The sequence below is a fragment of the Halichoerus grypus genome, chromosome 2 (genome assembly GCF_964656455.1).
Source record: "Halichoerus grypus chromosome 2, mHalGry1.hap1.1, whole genome shotgun sequence".
NCBI lineage: Eukaryota > Metazoa > Chordata > Mammalia > Carnivora > Phocidae > Halichoerus > Halichoerus grypus.
In genome coordinates, this window is record NC_135713.1 from 175544515 (window position 1) to 175562537 (window position 18023).

An 18023-nucleotide genomic window follows, 5' to 3' on the forward strand; every position below is an offset into this window, starting at 1 on the left:
AGTCGTTGGGCGTCTGCCTTTGGCTCAGGTCATGATCCCAGGGTCCTGGGATCGAGTCCCGCATCAGGCTCTCTGATCGGCGGGAAGCCTGCTTCTCCCTCTCCCACTCCCCCTGCTTGTGCTCCTGCTGTTGCTCTCTGTCAAATAAATAAATAAAATCTTTAAAAAAAAAAAAAATAAAGAATTATATTTTATTATACAGGTGTTTAATAATCAGTTTTACTAACAGGTTATGTAAAAACCTTTTAAAATTTCTACACAGCAGTTAATCAATACTGCCACTGATTAGTCCTACTATAGTCTATAAAGAAATAATTCAATCTCTGCAAACAAGTTAATATCATTAAATTAATTTTTTATTTTTTTAAAGAGTTATTTATTTTGAGAGAGCAAGAGAGTATGCGTGCGAGGTGGGGGGGGGGGGAGGCAGAGGGAGAGGGAGAGAGAGAATCCTCAAGCAGATTTCCCGCTGAGCACGGAGTCTGACAAGGAGCTCGATCATAGGACCCTGAGATCATAACCTGAGCCAAAATCAAGAGTAAGACACTTAACCAACTGAGCTACCCAGCAGCCCACCCCTTTAAAATGTAGGCTCCATGCCCAGTGTGGAGCTCAACGTAGGGCTTGAACTCATGACCCTGAGATCAAGACATGAGCTAGTAAGATCAAAAGCCAGAAGCTTAACCAACTGAGCCACCCTGGCACCCCTAATATCATTAATTTCTACTTTTACTTGCAATCTATCTTATTTAGAACTCTAGTTTATATAGATCCATGCTCTGGTCTTCTATTTTAGCTTATGAATTTAAAAACTGGTTTATAAAAATAACACAAGAGAAATATTTAATGTACTTAAATGCAACCATTTTATTCTCCAGTATTATTGTGGTATGATTGTAAAGTTTATCTTTTATAAAATCCCTAAGGATTCTATTATAATATCACTTAAAGTAAAATATAATAGAACCTGGCTTTAATTTCTGTCTACATCAACTGTTTAACTTGCAAAAATTATTCTTACCTGTACAGAAACAGTACTCTTAATATGAGGAGGAAGAGTCTGGACCATTTCCAGAAAGCATCGAAGTAGTCCCAAAGTCCATACATTAGAAGAATTAGTGCTCTCATCTTTATTTTCATAGGTAAAAGGATCAATTATATAAACAACAATTGCAGGTGGATAAGTGATTGCATGTGAATCACCATCTGTGGGGATACCCACTTTATCCCGATCCATTGTGCTAAAATTTAAGGTAGAAATATACAGTTAGGAAAAAAGTTGTACCATACTTTTTGAGGTAATATCAAAAAGCAGGTTCTTAATAACCTCTCCCCTTCTTCTGGTGGGGGGTGTTGGAGAGCTTCTCTAAAAATTAAGGGACATCTCTTTCTCTCCAAATAGAATAGTAAACACTGTGCACACAATTTCATGGTATACAAATACCCTTATGTTAAGAGGGCTTGCATTAAAAAAGGGAATAGAATTTTTAAAACCACAGAATATCCAAAAACACTAGAGAGCTTAATGCTTAAGTGATAAAACTGAGACAAAGATAGTTAACTGAGCTGCTAAAGATGACAAAGCAGAGCCAGACCAGAAAGAAACCAGGTTTTCAGACTTAGTCAATGTTCTACTACATTAATAGCCTTCACATATTCATTTCACACTTTGTAACTTTCATAGTGCACAAGCATCATTCTTTGATGGTGATATGATTTTTTTAAAACTCCAAATCTATTTAGATGTTCAAGATGAATGCATCAATCTGGGTAAATTAATAGTTTGCTTTTACTCACATAAATAAGTTTAACTTTGAGCAAAGTGCATCTGGGTAACTGAAAGATATTACTAAGCTCATGTTAACCTAACCTGTAAGTCAAAAGGGAAGCTCACTCAATACCTTCATCATAAAAGGAATAGAGAACTGCAATCATCATTGTTGTCATAAATAACTCATGTGTTTGGAAGCATTGTATAAAGCACTTAATGTACATTATATCCTACTGCTCCCATTTTACAGATAACACGCTCAGAGAAGTCAGACAACTTTCCTAAAGTCACATAGCCAGTAAATGGCAGAGCTGAGATTCAAATCTCTGTATGGCTCTTAATAAGCTCTGAACAGACTGGTTCAGTAGTGACTTCTAAATCATTGTAGTGATTTGCAAAGGCTAATCTACTTAACAGTTATGTCACAGAAGAGATTCAAACATCACAGGATAGTTGAACTAAATGGTTTTAAAGGTCTTAATTCCCATGATGAGATTTTAGGATTCCACGCTAAAGACTTTATGAAGAGTGTGCATTATAATTTTAAAGATAAAATAATCAACATTACAAAAACTAAAATTTCAAGGGTGAGATCAAAAAACTCTCCATGTTCATTCACAAGGACTATCTTAGACAGAAAGAAGCATAATATATTTACATTTCTGCAAAGAATAGTAAAGGTACCTTTCAGACACATCAGGATGAGGCTGAGTGGGAAGTGAAGATGATTCTCCAGAAATCCCTGCTGTTTGTAGAGCTGATGACTGTTGCCCTCCTAGCTGGCCGTTCTGAACTGTACTTGCTTGTGTAGACATGGATCCTGTGGCACTACTGTTCATACTGCCAAAGGGTGGAAATGAGGGCAGTTTATTTGATGAAACTCCACTATTCAAGTTGGAGGATGATGAAGATGAAGTTGAAGTTGTGGTCAAAGTTGAATTAGCTGTGGCAACTGAAGAAGACATGGTAACACCTGAAGTCATTGTCATAGTGCTGCTTGCTGCAGATGCTAGGGTGGCAGATGGAGTATTAGCATTTCCAGTACTTGTCATCTGAGGTGGAGTAATCAAAGATTGACTTGTAGGGGCAACTAAATTTGGCTGGGAAAGTAGAGAGCTGTCCAAAGGCTGGGAAGCAAGATAAGGACCTAAAGGTAATAAAAACAGGCAGGATATTTAATTCTTTACTTCACTGATTGGTTCTTTTTTTATTCTACTATGTGAATAATAATCTAGTTGATGCTTTTTGGTAATTACCCTCCCTTAGCTGCATGCTAACAATGTAGGAGATAAAGCTTTTTCTTTTGCCCAGAAACTGAAGAAACAAATTTTAAATGGAACTGAAAAAGTAAACAGCATTTTCATACAAAATAAATGGTTCCCATGAAAGTTAACAAAATTATATTTACTAGATATAATTAATTGAATGAAAACAATATCTAGCAAATTTTCATCAAACCATTCAAAGGGTTCCTAAATCACAAGTTGAATAAACACTGACTAAACTGAGAGCTAACTTAGATATAAAATAAAAAATGTTATCATGGGGTTCATACTATAGAGATGCCTAATGAGGGTCAATATTTTGGTTCTGTGTTTCCTTGGATTAAGTCTAAAGTCCATTGATATTTAATCCAATGTTAATTCAAGAGTGTTAAAAGCAAGTCTTAAATAGGTATCATTTTCTTAGTTCCAACAAAGAACTGTTTTCTTGGTGTTGTAGAGGTAACTACAAGTTATTTTATCTCTAAACCATTAACAAATCAAGAATCTTAATGTTAATAAGCGTAAATAAAAACACAAATTCATCAGATCCTACAGAAGCAAAGGAAATTGTTTATACCCACAATTTCTTCTTACCTGATAGGATCCCTATTTTAGGGATCAGCAAACTTTTTCTGTAAAGGGTCAGACAGTAAATATTTTGGGTTTTGTGGGTCACACACACAGTCTCTGTCTCAACTATTCAGCTCGGATCTTGTAGCACAAAAGCAGCCACAGACAATATGTAAACAGATGAGCAGAGCTGGGTTCCAATAAAATTTTATTTGCAAAAACAGCAGATACATTGGGCCATACTTTGCAACCACTGGTTTTATAAAATAAATACAAATTTAATACCTAGGTCATATCTGCAGACTTGTGCATAAAGCTTGAGTTTAGAAAATGCTTCATTGTTACCATCAGCTGCCTGAGAAAACCATTCTGCTACCAACTTTTCTGATAGTTTCTTTGATGCAGTAGATCCAACTCTCATGATCCCATCCGTCAACAGTCGAGAAATAGGTCTATGCTGACCTAATCGACAGGACTACAGATATACATACAGAAAGCAGAATTAGTGAATTTATTATAGTATGAGTCCACACTATAAAATAAAACATTTAAGTTATTTGTTTTTTAAAAGATGTATTTCTAAGTAATCTCTACACCCAACATGGGACTCAAACTCACAACCCTGAGATCAAGAGTTCCATGGCAACTGAGCCAGCCAGGTGCCCCAAGCATTTAAGTTATTTAAATTAAGCTTTACAATTTATAATTAACATTTGGGATAAAAATATCAAGTGAAGTAGTACATCTTTTTCTTTTTTACATTAGAAATCCATTAAGTTTTTTTTTTAAATTAAACTCCAATGAAATAAAACACCTAGATAATAATGGCACAAGAATCATGTGGTTTGAATAATGAAAACTTGTAGTATACAGATATAAGTGAGCATAAAAATGCACATATATCCAAGTCAAATAAAAATAAAAATTGGTATATAAATATACAATGTATTTGTCAGCTCTCCCTCCAATTCTGTGGGCCACTGATGTTTGTTACAAGAAGTCCAATATCAAATAAGTATGTAATACTAAATTAAGAAAATCTAGAGGATTTCTTTTTTTTTAAGTAGGCTCCACACCCAATGTGGGGCTTGACCTTACAACCCTGAGATCAAGAGTCACACTTCCACCAAATGAACCAGCTAGGCACCCCTAGACAGAGGATTTCTTTACTGTTAAGACTTTAAAAAGCTTAAAAAAAAACAAAAAAAAAAAAAACCCAAAAACCCAACTTTCAAAAGCTTTAATAATCTAATATGAATAGTGAATCTCTTAAAAAGTAAAATAATATATAATGTTTCCCCAAACCTGTTTAATTATGGAACTTTCTTCTGGAAAGATTTTGCAGAACTAGTGTTCCAAGTAACACTAAATATTTATTTCCCAAATCTACAGGACAGATACCTTGTAATTAAGTGGAACATTTAAAAGGAGCTAAGTCAGCACAAACTAACAACTCAGACTGTAGAAGAAATTAAATTTTAAAGACTGGATTTCTAAGCATTTATGGGGAAAGGAAAGTATAATGAAGTTAAGACTTTATGTCCTGTAGCACTTAAAATGTGTAATCACTGCACTCAGTGAGGGATACAACATGAGAATTATAATATCAGTTAAGAATTTAAAAGATCAGTCAAGAATTTCAGAAATGATAAGATCATAGAGAAATCTAACACAACTTTACTTTATGAAAGTGAGGCCTAGTGTCAGCACCTGAGGTCTAGAGAATCAGGACTAGAATTTTTATAAATGTAATTTTTTTCCTGGCTATTTAATAATGCAACCCTTTATTTAAAAAAAAAGATGATCTTAAATGGCATATATATGTCCTCAATGGTTTTTCCCCAATACAGTGATTTCACTGTGACCCACGGCACACACATCGAACAAACAGTCCAGGTCAAATGCTGTAAAGAACATAACTGGCTAGCATGAGAACTATACAACTAGTTTCCCATCATTATTACTCTGTCCCAATCAAATGAACTGCCCAGTATATTTCATATATAAATATACAAATTATAGTTTTAAAATGCCACCTCTTTTTATTTTTTTAAAGATCTTTATTTAAGAGAGAGAGTGTGAGAGAGCGCGCACGCGTGCAAGAGTCAGGAAGAGGAGCAGAGGAAGAGGGAGAAGCTGACTTCCCCGCTACCCGCCCCGCCACCGAATGCTACCTCTTTTTAAACACCTACCTCATATATCGCAGTGAGGTCTCTAAAAAAGCTTTTGGCTCCATTTAACAAGGCTTCATTTTCTGGACATAATACAACATAGGCTATATCTCTTTGAGATCCATAGGGTTCCAGCATAAGTCTCTCCCAATAAGGGAGCGCAAATGGAGAAAGCACCAGAAAATCATAATCATAACCCAACAAAAACGTAGGGATTGGCAGTGGTTCTGGGGATTCATCAGTTCCTAAATAGGAAAAAACATATTTTAAGAAAATATTAAAAAAAAAAAAAACTAAATATTTTAAAGCAGTTACAGGTCTTCCTTTTATTTAAATGTCAAAGTTACTGAAGTCATTAGCAAAAATATTTGATTAAAGATAAAAATATCTAAAGGCCAATCAATGATTGAGACTTTTCCACAGTTAGGAATTTGCTAAATGGTCTTTAGGAAACATGACTTATACTAATTTAATTGTTTAATTGTTATTTAATTATTAAAATTAATTGTTTTAATTGTTAAAAAAATTAATTCAAATGAAAAAACTTAGAAGTACAAAAGAAAACATGGGAGGGGAGTTTTATTTTATTTTTTATAAATTTGGACTGGGGAAAGCCTTTCTAAGCATAACATAAAACCTGTCCATTTAAAAGCTAATCAATCTGACTATATAAATTTTAAAATTTGGCATAAAAAACATTATAAAAAAGCCAAATGATTAACAACAAATTGGAAAAAAGATTTGTAATTCAGATGACAAAAGGTTAAATTCCTTACCATATAAAGGGGACTTATAAATCCCTAAGAAAATGATCAACAACCTAACAGAAAAATGGGTAAAGTGTATGAACTAAAGTTCACAGAAAAGGAAATATCTTATACATAAAAAGCTGCTCAATCTCATTAAGAGAAAGCAATTTAAAGTAATTATTGGTGAAAAACTGTAACATTTACTATGTGCTAGGTACTGTTCAAGGATCTTTACACATACTATACACATATTAACTCATTTAATCCTCACAAAACCATATAAGGCAGATACTAATATTAACCTCATTTTAGAGATGAGAAAGCAGGAATGAAGAAGTTAAGCAACGTGTCTGGAATCACACAAGAAGTGGTAGACATGGGATTAGAGGCCAGGAAATCTACTCTTACAGTCTGTACTATGCCATTTCTCAAGCTATAATAAAACAACCATTTTCACCCATCAGCAAGGGTTTGCGGAAACAGGCATTTTGCTGGTGGGAGTTTAAATTGATACTCAGAGAGTAATTTGGCAACAACAACAACAACACACACATCCTTTAAGCCAGAGGAGATGTGTGCATTATAGAAAAACAGTTGTGATGACAATGAGAGAAACAATATGTATGTCCATAAACAGTGGATTGGTAAAATATTATCATATGTAAAGAACATGAAATACATGAACCCATTAAAACTAAAGAAAGACAGCTCTATATGTCCTGGTCATTAAGGTGCAGAACTGTGTGTGTGTGTACACACACACTCTCTTTGGTTTTTAAAAGAATGTAAAAATGTAATTAACCTGTATTTTTCACGAAATGTCAAGTTTTTAATGATTATTTAGCCATTAATAAAAGAAGGAAAAGGAAAATTATGAGCATATCTACTACTTCTGTACATAATGCAGTCTAAAACCATGCATGAAAGTCAAAGATTTCAATGTTAAAAACTATTATTCCAAATATATATATATATGTATATATTTTTTAATATTTTATTTGAGAGAGAGGGAGAGTGAGAGAGGGAGCACAAGCAAGGGGGAGAAGCAGAGGGAAAGAGAGAAGCAGACTCTCCTGCTAAGCAGGGAGCCCGATTACAGGACTCGATCCCAGGACCCCGGAATCATGACCTGAGCTGAAGGCGGATGCTTAACTGGCTGAGCCACCCAGGCACCCCCCAAATATATTTTAAAAGCTCCCACCTTTCAGAGACAATCTTCAACAGATAGTTCAAGTATTTTGAATGTTCTTTGCCTTGATAGATGACCATAAATCTACTGTGTACCATACATACATATATTTTTATTTTTTAAAGATTTTATTTATTTATTTGAGAGACAGAGAATGAGAGGGAGCACGTGAGAGGGGTTAGGGTCAGAGGGAGCAGCAGACTCCCTGCTGAGCAGGGAGCCTGATGCGGGACTTGATCCAGGGACTCCAGGATCATGACCTGAGCCGAAGGCAGTCGCTTAACCAACTGAGCCACCCAGGTGCCCCATACATATATTTTAAAGATTTCATATTTAAGTAATCTCTACACCCAATGTGGAGCTCGAACTCACAACCCTGAGATCAAGAGCCACATGTTCCACCGACTGAGCCAGCCGGGCATCCCTGTACTGTGTACCATATTTAGAGTATTCATTTGCTACTCTTACAACCAGCAAATTTCTGTTTTTTTTTTTTTTAAATGAAGAACTTGGGGTCTTTCATCACTAGTAGTAGCCTCTTCTTTTTGCCCCATTCTTCATTCAACTTTGTAAAGTGATAATTTACAAGGAAAGCAGTGTTCATTTATTTAAAAAATTTTGCAATATGATTCTTTCTTCATATAAAATCTTACTGGTGAGTCTAATCTGTAAAAATAGATCTAAGGGAAGCTGTTCATTCTGAAGAGGGGCTGGAGAACCCAATAAATTAAATATTGGAAATGCTCAAAGTAATGAAGGCTAAGATTGACCACCCTGGCCTTAAGTCAAGCATATGCTACAAAAATATTTAAGGAAGACAAATGTGCTTATTCCAAGTTGGGCACAAAAATAAAGGGCTGATATAAAATCAGTCAGTACACATTACTATAAATTACTTACCATAAGAGCCTCGGCCAGCCATTTTATGAAATTGTTGCCAAGTGAGAGGACCTTGAACTCCCCAAGGCCTTACTGTTCTTTTTTTCTGAATAGCATCCTGAAGAACTGGCTGAAGAGATAGGAGCATTCGAAGTATATCCTGTGAGCACTGCATACTCACATCTACAACCATTAAAAAAAAAAAAAAAAAGTAAGAATTGCTATTGCCAACACAAAGAAATAAAATTTCATAACAATACATGAAAGTTCAACTTCAATCATCAAGATTAAACATCTGCTTGTGCAGAGAACTGTATTAGGTTCAATCTCAAATGATCTGTAGAAACGGTTCTTCTAGATACTTTCCTAGAACAGACGTAAGAAAAGTTATTATAACTCCTCTCCATAAAAAAGTCACTCACATTAGCTCACTAACCAATTTATAAATTAATCAAATAAATTTCTTCCTTTTCTGCATTTGTTTTGGTTGTTTTTGGTGCCTGTAGGTATTTTCCCAGAAAGAACTCTACCTCACACTGAAATGAGTTATAAACTGTGTACCTTAATAACCACTATGGTAAAATGATCAGATAGATAAGACTGGTTACATTGATTAAAGTTCAATTTAGGAAAGATAGTAGACTGTAACAATTCTGAAATATAGAACTTGTACAGTAACAGATGAACTTGCTCACACTGTAAAAAGTGTTATAATATCCATAGATACTCCATAAAACTAGATTTACAGATTTATGGATTATATTATTATGACCTGCATTTCTGACCAACTATCAGAATGGGTATGAAAGATGCTGCTTCATGTCAAATGGCATTAAAAAAAAAAAAATCACTAAATGTTACTGATATGGTTAATCTGCGCCCCCAGTACACTCAGTTGTACCATTAAACATGTTTGAGCACTTGTACATTAAATCATTCAACTTTTTTTTAAAAAAGATTTTATTTATTTGAGAGAGAGAGTGTACAATAGAGAGAGCACACGAGGAGAGGGAGAGGGAGTGCAGACTCCCCTGCTGAGCAGGGAGCCCGACCGAGGGCTCAATCCCAGGACCCTGGGATCATGACCTGAGCTGAAGGCAGACACTTAACTGACTAGGCCACCCAGATGCCCCTAAATCACTCAACTTTAATTCATTATTATTACTGCCTAATTTATTATTTCTGGCTTTCATTCCCTAGATCTAAATAGTGTACAGAATTATAAGTAACTTTGGGCGCCTGGGTGGCTCAGTTGGTTAAGCGGCTGCCTTCGGCTCAGGTCATGATCCTGGAGTCCCGGGATCGAGTCCCGCATCGGGCTCCCTGCTCAGCGGGGAGTCTGCTTCTCCCTCTGACCCTCCTCCCTCTCATGCTCTCTGTCTCTCATTCTCTCTCAAATAAAAAAAAAAAAAAAAAAAAAAGAATTATAAGTAACTTAATTTCAGATATACTGCTTAATAACTATTACGTTTAAATAACCTACTGTAGGGTTGCCTGCATGGCTCAGTCCATTCAGCATCTGGCTCTTGATTTGGGCTCAGGTCATGATCTCAGGGTTCTGAGATCAAGCCCCATTTTGGGCTCTTCACCGGGTGTGGAACCTGCTTAAGATTCTCTCTTTCCCAGGCGCCTGGGTGGCTCACAGTTGGTTAAGCGTCTGCCTTCGGCTCAGGTCATGATCTCAGGGTCCTGGGATCGAGCCCTACATCGGGCTCCCTGCTCAGTGGGGAGTCTGCTTCTTTCTCTCCCTCTGCCCCTCCCCCTGCTCCTTCTCTCTCTCTCCCTCTCTCTCAAAAAGTAAATAAAATCTTAAAAAAAAAAAAAAAAAAGGTTCTAACCCTCTCCCTCTGCCCCTCTCCAACTCCCTCTCTAAAAAATCAGTATGTAAACTACCTAATAGAATATGTAGTCATTAAGTAACAACAAAGCTATCTGAAATGGACTAATGACTTACACACTGGTAAATCAAAGCAAGTTATAAAACTATAGAAGATATTTTACATAAATAGTATAAAATATAATTATGTGTATTCATATCTGAATATTCACATAAAATGAAGTCTAGAAAAAATTGCTATTGGCTAAGGTTATTTATCATAATCACATGGCGAACTTTTTAAGGACATATATGCAGAGCTACCATGAGAAATTCTGACCTGGGTTTAGCTCAGGAATTTGTATTTTGATTTTAATTCAGAAAAGATTCTCAAATACTTTTTCATTCTTTTAGAAAATATATTTACTGAAGACCTACTATAGGCCAGGAATTATCCTAGCTGTGGGGAATACTGTGTAAATAAATTCTTATTCACGTCTTGAGGGATCTTACTATCTTGTGTGGGAGACTGACATGAAAAAGAATTATAACTGTATACAGCCACAGGTGCCAGGTCTCTATTTAAGCTGAAATCTGGTTGGAAAGCAATGATTAAAAGGTTATAAATGATTTTTAAGAGTGATCATCATGAAGGATAGACACACTGATCGGCAGAATAGAACTGAACATCCAGAAATCTCACATAGTCAATTTATTTTTGACAGGGTGTCAAGACAATTTAATGGGGAAAGATACTCTTTTTAACAAATGGTTCTAAGACAGTTGGATATCCACATGCAGAAGAATAAAGTTGAACCCCTTCCTTATACCAAATACAAAAGTTAATTCAGAATGGATTATACACCTAAATAGTGTTATAACTATAAAACTCCTAGAAAAAGAAACAGAGGAGTAAATATTCATGACTTACTTAGGGTTAGGAAAAGCCTTTTTAGATATGACACCAAAGGCACAAGCAACAAGACAGTAAGTATGCTGAACTTCATTAAAATAAAAACTTTTCTGCTTCAAAGGATACCATCAAGAAAGTGAAAAGAGAACCCAGAGAATAGGAGAAAATATGTGCAAATCATATATCTAATGAGGGACTTTTATCCAGAACATATAAAGAACTTACAACTCAATGATGAAAACAAAAAAGTCTAATTTAAAAATGGGACAAAGGTTCTGAAAAAGACATTTCTCCAAATATATAAAAATGGACAATAAGCACTTGAAAAGCCATCAGGGAAATGCCAACCAAAACCACAATGAGATGACACTTCATACTCACTATGATGACTATAATCAAAAAGACAATGACAAATGTTAATGAAGATGTGGAGAAAGCAGAACTCTCACACATTGCTGGTGGGAATATAAAATGGTGCAGCTGCTTTGAAAACAGTCTGACAATTCCTCAAAAGGTAAAACAGAGTGCTATAGCCCAGTAAGTCCACTCACGAGTAATGAAAACATATGTTCACATAAAAACTTGTACACAAATGTTCACATCAGCATTATTCATAATAGCCAAAAAGTGGAAACAACTGAAATGTCCATCAACAGATGAATGGATAAATAAAGTGTGGTATACCCAATACAACAGAATATTATTTGGCAATAAAAAGCAAGTACTAATGAATGCATGCTACATGGATGAACTTTGAGAATGCTAAGTGAAAGACACCAATCATAAAAGACCATATGGTGTATGAGTCTATTTATGTGAAATGTCCAAAAAAATCTATATGGAGAGAATGTAGTTGACTGGCATTGAGAGGGAGGGCTTGGAGGGAATAGGGAGTGACCTCTAATACGCATGGGGTTTCTTTTCATGGTGATGAAACTCTACAATTGACTGTGGTGATGGCTACACAACTCTGTGAATACAGGCATACCTTGCTTTATTCTGTTTCAAAAATACTGCATTTTTTTTAACAGGTTGATAGTTTGTGGCAATCCGGCAACAAGCAGGTCTATTAGTATCATTTTTCCAATGTCTCTGTAGCATTTTGGTAATTCTCCCAATATTTCAAAGTTGTTCGTTATTACTATATTTGTTACGGTGATCTGTGACCATTAGTGATCTTTGATGTTACTATTATAAATTTGGGGGGACACCACGAACCATGCTCATCTAAGATGGCATACTTAATAAATGTTGTGTGTTCTGACTGCTCCACAACTGGCTGTTCCCCTGTCTGTCTCTCTCTCCTTGGGCCTCTTTATTCCCCGAGACACAACAATACCGAAATTAGGCCAACTAATAACCTTACTGGGGTCTCTAATGTTCAAGTGAATGGAAGAGTTGTACTTTAAATCAAAAGCTAGAAATGATTAAGCTTAGTGAGGAAGGCATGTTGAAAGCCCACACAGGCTGAAAGCTAGGCCTCTTGTGCCAAATAGCCAAGTTGTGAATGCAAAGGAAAAGTTCTCGAAGAAAATTAAAAGTGAACACACAAAGATAAGAAAAGTGAAACAGGCTGTCTGCTGATAAGGAGAAAGTTTTAGTGGTCTGGATAGAACAGAACATTTTCTCAAGGCAAAACCTAATCCAGGGCAAGACCTCTTTTCAATCCCATGAGGGTTGAGACAAGTGAGGAAACTGCAGAAGAAAAGTCTGAAGCTAGCAGAGGTTGGCTCGTGAAGTTTAAGCAAAGAAGCCATCTCCATAACATCGAAGTGCAAGGTGAAGCATAAATGCTGAGGTAGAAGCTGCAGCAAGTTATCCAGAAAATTAAGCTAAGATCATTAATGAAGATGGCTATACTAAATAACAGACTTTTCAATGCAGACGGGACAACCTTCATTTGGAAGAAGACATCATACAGGGGTTTTCACAGCTAAAGAGAAATTAATGCCTAGCTCCAAAGCTTTAAAGGACATGCTGTCTCTCTTGTTAGGGGCTAATGCAGCTGGTGACATTAAGTTGAAGCCAATGCTCATTTACCATTCTGAAAATCCTAGGGCCCTTAAGAATTATGCTAAATCTACTCTGCCCCTGCTCTATAAATGGAACAACAAAGCCTGCATGACAGCACATCTGTTTATATCATGATTTACTGAATATTTTAAGTCCACTGCTGAGATTTACTGCTCAGAAAAAGATTCCTTTCAAAATATGACTGCTCAGTCTATGGCCATACCACCCTAAACGCGCCTAATCTCCTCAAAATATGACTGCTCATTGGTCACCCCACAGCTCTGACGGTGATGTACAATGAGATTAATGTTGTTTTCATGCCTGCTAACACAACATCCATTCTGCAGCCCATTGATCAAGGAGCAATTTCAACTTCCAAGTCTTACTATTTAAGAAATACATTTCATAATGCTGTAACTGCCTTAGATAGTGATTCCTTTGATGGATCTGGGCAAAGTAAATTGAAAAGCTTCTGGAAGTGATTCACTATTCTAGATGCCATTTAGGAACATTTGTGATTCATGGGAAGAGATCAAGATACCAATATTAACAGGAATTTTGAAAAAGCTGATTGCAACCCTCATGGATGATTTTGAGGGATTCAAGATTTCAGTGGAAATGTGGTGGAAATAGTGAGAGAAGTATGTGACTGAACTGCTTCAATCTCATGATAAAACTTTAATGGATGAGAAGTTGCTTCTTACTCTTGAGATGAAATCTACTTCCAGTGAAGATGTTGTGAACTGTTGAAATGACAACAAAGGATTTAGAATATTCATAAACTTAGTTGATAAAGCAGCAGGAGAATTTGAAAGGACTGACTCCAATTTTGAAAAAGTTCCACTGTGAGTAAAATATTATCAAACAGCACCTCATACTACAGAGAAATTGTTCGTGAATCAATCAATGTGGCAAACTTCACTGTTGTCTCATTTTAAGAAATTGCCACAGCTACCCCAGTCTTCATCGACCACCAACCTCATCAGTCAGCAGCCGTCAACACTGAAGCTACCAGCTACGAGAGCATGACTTGCTGAAAGCTCAGATAATGGTTAGCATTTTTTAGCAATAAAGTATTTTAAAATTAAGGTATGTACATTTTTTAGACATAATGCTACTGCATATTTAATAAGACAACAGTGTAGTGTAAACGTAACTTTCATGTGCACTGGGAAACCAAAAAGTTCATTTGACTCACTTTATTGTGATACTCACTTTACTGTGGTAGTCTGGGACCAGACCCACAGTGTCTCTGAGGTATGTCTGCACTAAAAACCATTCAACTGTATACACTTTAAATGAGTGAATTGTATGGTACGTCAATAAAGCTGTTGAAAGAGTGATCTCGGAGTGCTGTAATGCTGTTGTGAATGGGCAGAAATATGGGCAATTTTTACTTCTACTTTTCTGCATTGTCTAGATTCATTCTTTTCAGCAAGTATGTATTTTTTCATAACTAGAACAAAGTTTTTCCTATCTTGAAAAAAAAAAACACTACCATTAAAATATACAAACTATGGCTTGACCTTTTTAATTCCTTCAAACAAATATTTTAACACGTTGGGCATCTACTATATGCCAGGCACTGTTCTAAGTACTTGGGATATATCAACAAGCAAAACAGACAAAAACCCTAGCATTTTCACAGAACTTTCACTGGGTAAATTTAATGGAGAGACAATAATTAATCAACAAACTATACAGTATGTTAAAAGGTAAAACACACTATAGAGAAAAGCAAAAGCAGCAGGATGGAGAACATGAAGAGGGGTTTGCAATTTTATACTGATAAAATGACATCCGAGATTTTTTTTTTTTTTTTTAAAGTAGGTTCCCTGCCGAGCATGGAGACCAACGTGTGGCTTGAACTCACAACCGCAAGATCAAGACCTGAGCTGAGATCAAGAGTTGGATGCTTAACCGACTGAGCCACCCCGGCACCCCAACATCTGAGAAGATTTAAAGGAGACAAGACAGTTACCCTTGTAAATACATGGGGGAAAGGTGTCCGAGGCAGAGGAAACAATTAGGGCAAAGGTCCTAATGTAGGACCTTTTCTTTCATGATGCTGCTATAGTTTAATGAAAGTATTCCAATATTACACATTTAGATCACAGCATTTTTTTTTTAAAGATTTTATTTATTTGACAGAGAGCGAGCAAGTGTGCATGCACACAAGCGGGGGGAGGAGCAGAGGGAATGGGAGAAGCAGACTCCCCACTGAGCAGGGAGCCCGACATGGGGCTGGATCCCAGGATCCTGAGATCATGACCTGAGCCAAAGGCAGACACTTAACTGACTGAGCCACCCAGGCACCCCACATTATTTGTCTTTATATTGAAATTTAAAAATTGAAACATAAAGGAATTGCTTTTTTGCTTTGAATTATCATCTTTTATTTTTAAAGTAGGCTCCATGCCCTGCACGGAGACCACTGCGGGGCTTGAACTCATGACCCTGAGAAACAAGATCTGAGCTAAAATCAAGAGTCAGACGCTTAACTGACTGAGCCACCCAGGTGTCCCTTGAATTATTATTTTTTTAAAATATTTATTTAAGTAATCTCTACACCTAACATGGGCCTTGAATTCATGTCCCCAAGATCAAGAGTGGCATACTCTTCAAATGAGCCAGCCAGGCACCTCTGTTTTGAATTATTTTAATACAAGTTGTTACGATGAAATTTATCTTTATGGCTGTAAAGTTTCCTGTTTACATCAATGTTTACTGTTACACAAAAAATGTTGAGGCTCAATGTTTTCTATTTGGCAGATAAGTTGGGCCTTTGTTTGAGGTACAACTGGCATAAGCTAGTTCTTTTTTTATTTTTTATAGAGGTAAAATTGGCATAACATTAGTTCCAGGTGCACAATATAATGATTTAGTATTTGTATATATTGCAAAATGATCACCACAATAAGTCCAGTCAACATCCATCACCATATATAGTTACATAATATTTTTTTCTTGTGATGAGAACTTTCAAGATGAGTTGGTTCTTAAAAACAAGCAATAGAGTACCACTAATGCTACTGCTTCTGCTATTACTACTATTACCAACTGCTAATATTTGAGTTCTTACTTTGTGCCAGGCACCGCTCTCTGTTACATAGAACACTGATCCTCTCAACACTATTTGGGGTAAATACTATTACTGACACAATTTAAGAGAACTGAAGCACAGAGAGATTAAATAACTTGCCCAATGTCATAGTATATAGTGATAAAGCCATATTTCAAACTCAAGCAGTCTGCCTCCACAGCATATGTTCTTAACTATTACCTATGGCTGAAAACAATCCTGCCCATTTTTTGAACATCTATGACATTTATTTATACCTTTTTCTAACTCTGTCCTTGAGTATAAGGAGTTCCATGAATCATCAAACTATGTCATGAACAAAATCTTAACCACTGGTCCATGTACTGCCCTCCTATATCACAAATTTTCTTTAATAACAACATTATGAACAACTATGATATCACAGCCCAAGAACTAGAACATCACCACAAAAATCATATTAGCGCTTCTCCCTATCCTAACCCTCCTTCAGCTTTTAAAAATTAACCACTATCCTGAATTTTATGTGCATCTAAAAAATATTTAGTTTTGCTCATTTTAAAACTTTACAAAAAGGTAACTTACCATATATAATCTTCTAGGACTTGTTCCCACTCTCCTTCCTCTCAATACTAAGATTCACCTATTTGTTATATACAGTTTTATTCATGTTTAGAACTATGCAACATTCTATTTGTACTATCATAATCATTTATCCATTCTCCTGTCAATGGGCATTTAGGGTGTTTTTACTTCTTTCAACCCTGCATTATAGTTTTGGTTCTCTGAGTACTGCGTAAGCAATTTAAAGATAGGTTATCTTCCTATCTCCTAGAAGACCAAGCACATTGTTTTGCATATGTGTCAAAAAAAATAACTGAATTAGTGAATGACACATGGACCAACTAAAAGTTATTATATGGCAGATATCACCTTAGAAAAGATCCTTACCGAAAACCACATTTTGAAGGAGGCTAATTTTCTATATAATAACCAAAAGTTAGAAAAGTTAGTGGTATATTGAGACAACTTTTAAGAAGTGTTAGGTTGGTTGTGCCTGAAAGAAAATATCTAATTGATTATTTTAATAATAATGGCAGCTTATATTATTAGTTCAGTACTATGTTGCAAGCACCGCGCTAAGCACTTAATATGGATTAACAGATCTTCAGAACTCTATACAAGTATCTGACATTGTATCTGTATAACATTATCTGACATTGATGACCATTCTCTCCTTCAAACATTTCCTATACTTGACTTCCAGGACACCATACTCTCTTGGTTTTCCTCCCACTTCCTTGTTTTCCTATCCTGGATCCTCCCTTTCTTCTCCACCTCTAAACATCAGTTCCATCCTTGGATTTCTCTCTAGTCACTCTCTAGGTTGTTTGATCCAGCTCCATAGATTTTAATACTGATAACTTACACAAGAAAGTTTTAATCTACACTCCCCTGAATTTAAAACTGTTACCTCCAAATGTGTACTTGACCTCCTCCCCCAACGTTTCCCTCCTCTATAATTAGAACCATCACTTCATCCTGTTGCTCAAGCTATTCTTGATGCCTCATCTTTTCTTATGTATCAGCAAATCCTGTAGGTTCTATTTCCCAAAAATACCTAGA

At 36.0% G+C, this 18023-nt stretch overlaps 1 protein-coding gene across 2 annotated transcripts in view; it reads right to left on the reverse strand.

Annotated features, from left to right (window-relative positions):
- Positions 1-18023, reverse strand: part of MED13 (mediator complex subunit 13) — a 103701-nt gene that overhangs the window by 15744 nt on the left and 69934 nt on the right. For both annotated transcript variants that reach the window (XR_004913938.2, XM_036081781.2), the window contains exons 17-21: positions 8616-8777; positions 5799-6022; positions 3892-4081; positions 2456-2918; positions 1022-1241 (exon numbers count right to left, since the gene is read on the reverse strand). Coding sequence is in view for 1 of the 2 variants with exons in the window: in XM_036081781.2 (XP_035937674.1) it covers positions 1022-1241; positions 2456-2918; positions 3892-4081; positions 5799-6022; positions 8616-8777 (1259 nt within the window). In the remaining variant the exon portion in view is untranslated. The remainder of the gene's footprint in view (positions 1-1021; positions 1242-2455; positions 2919-3891; positions 4082-5798; positions 6023-8615; positions 8778-18023) is intronic.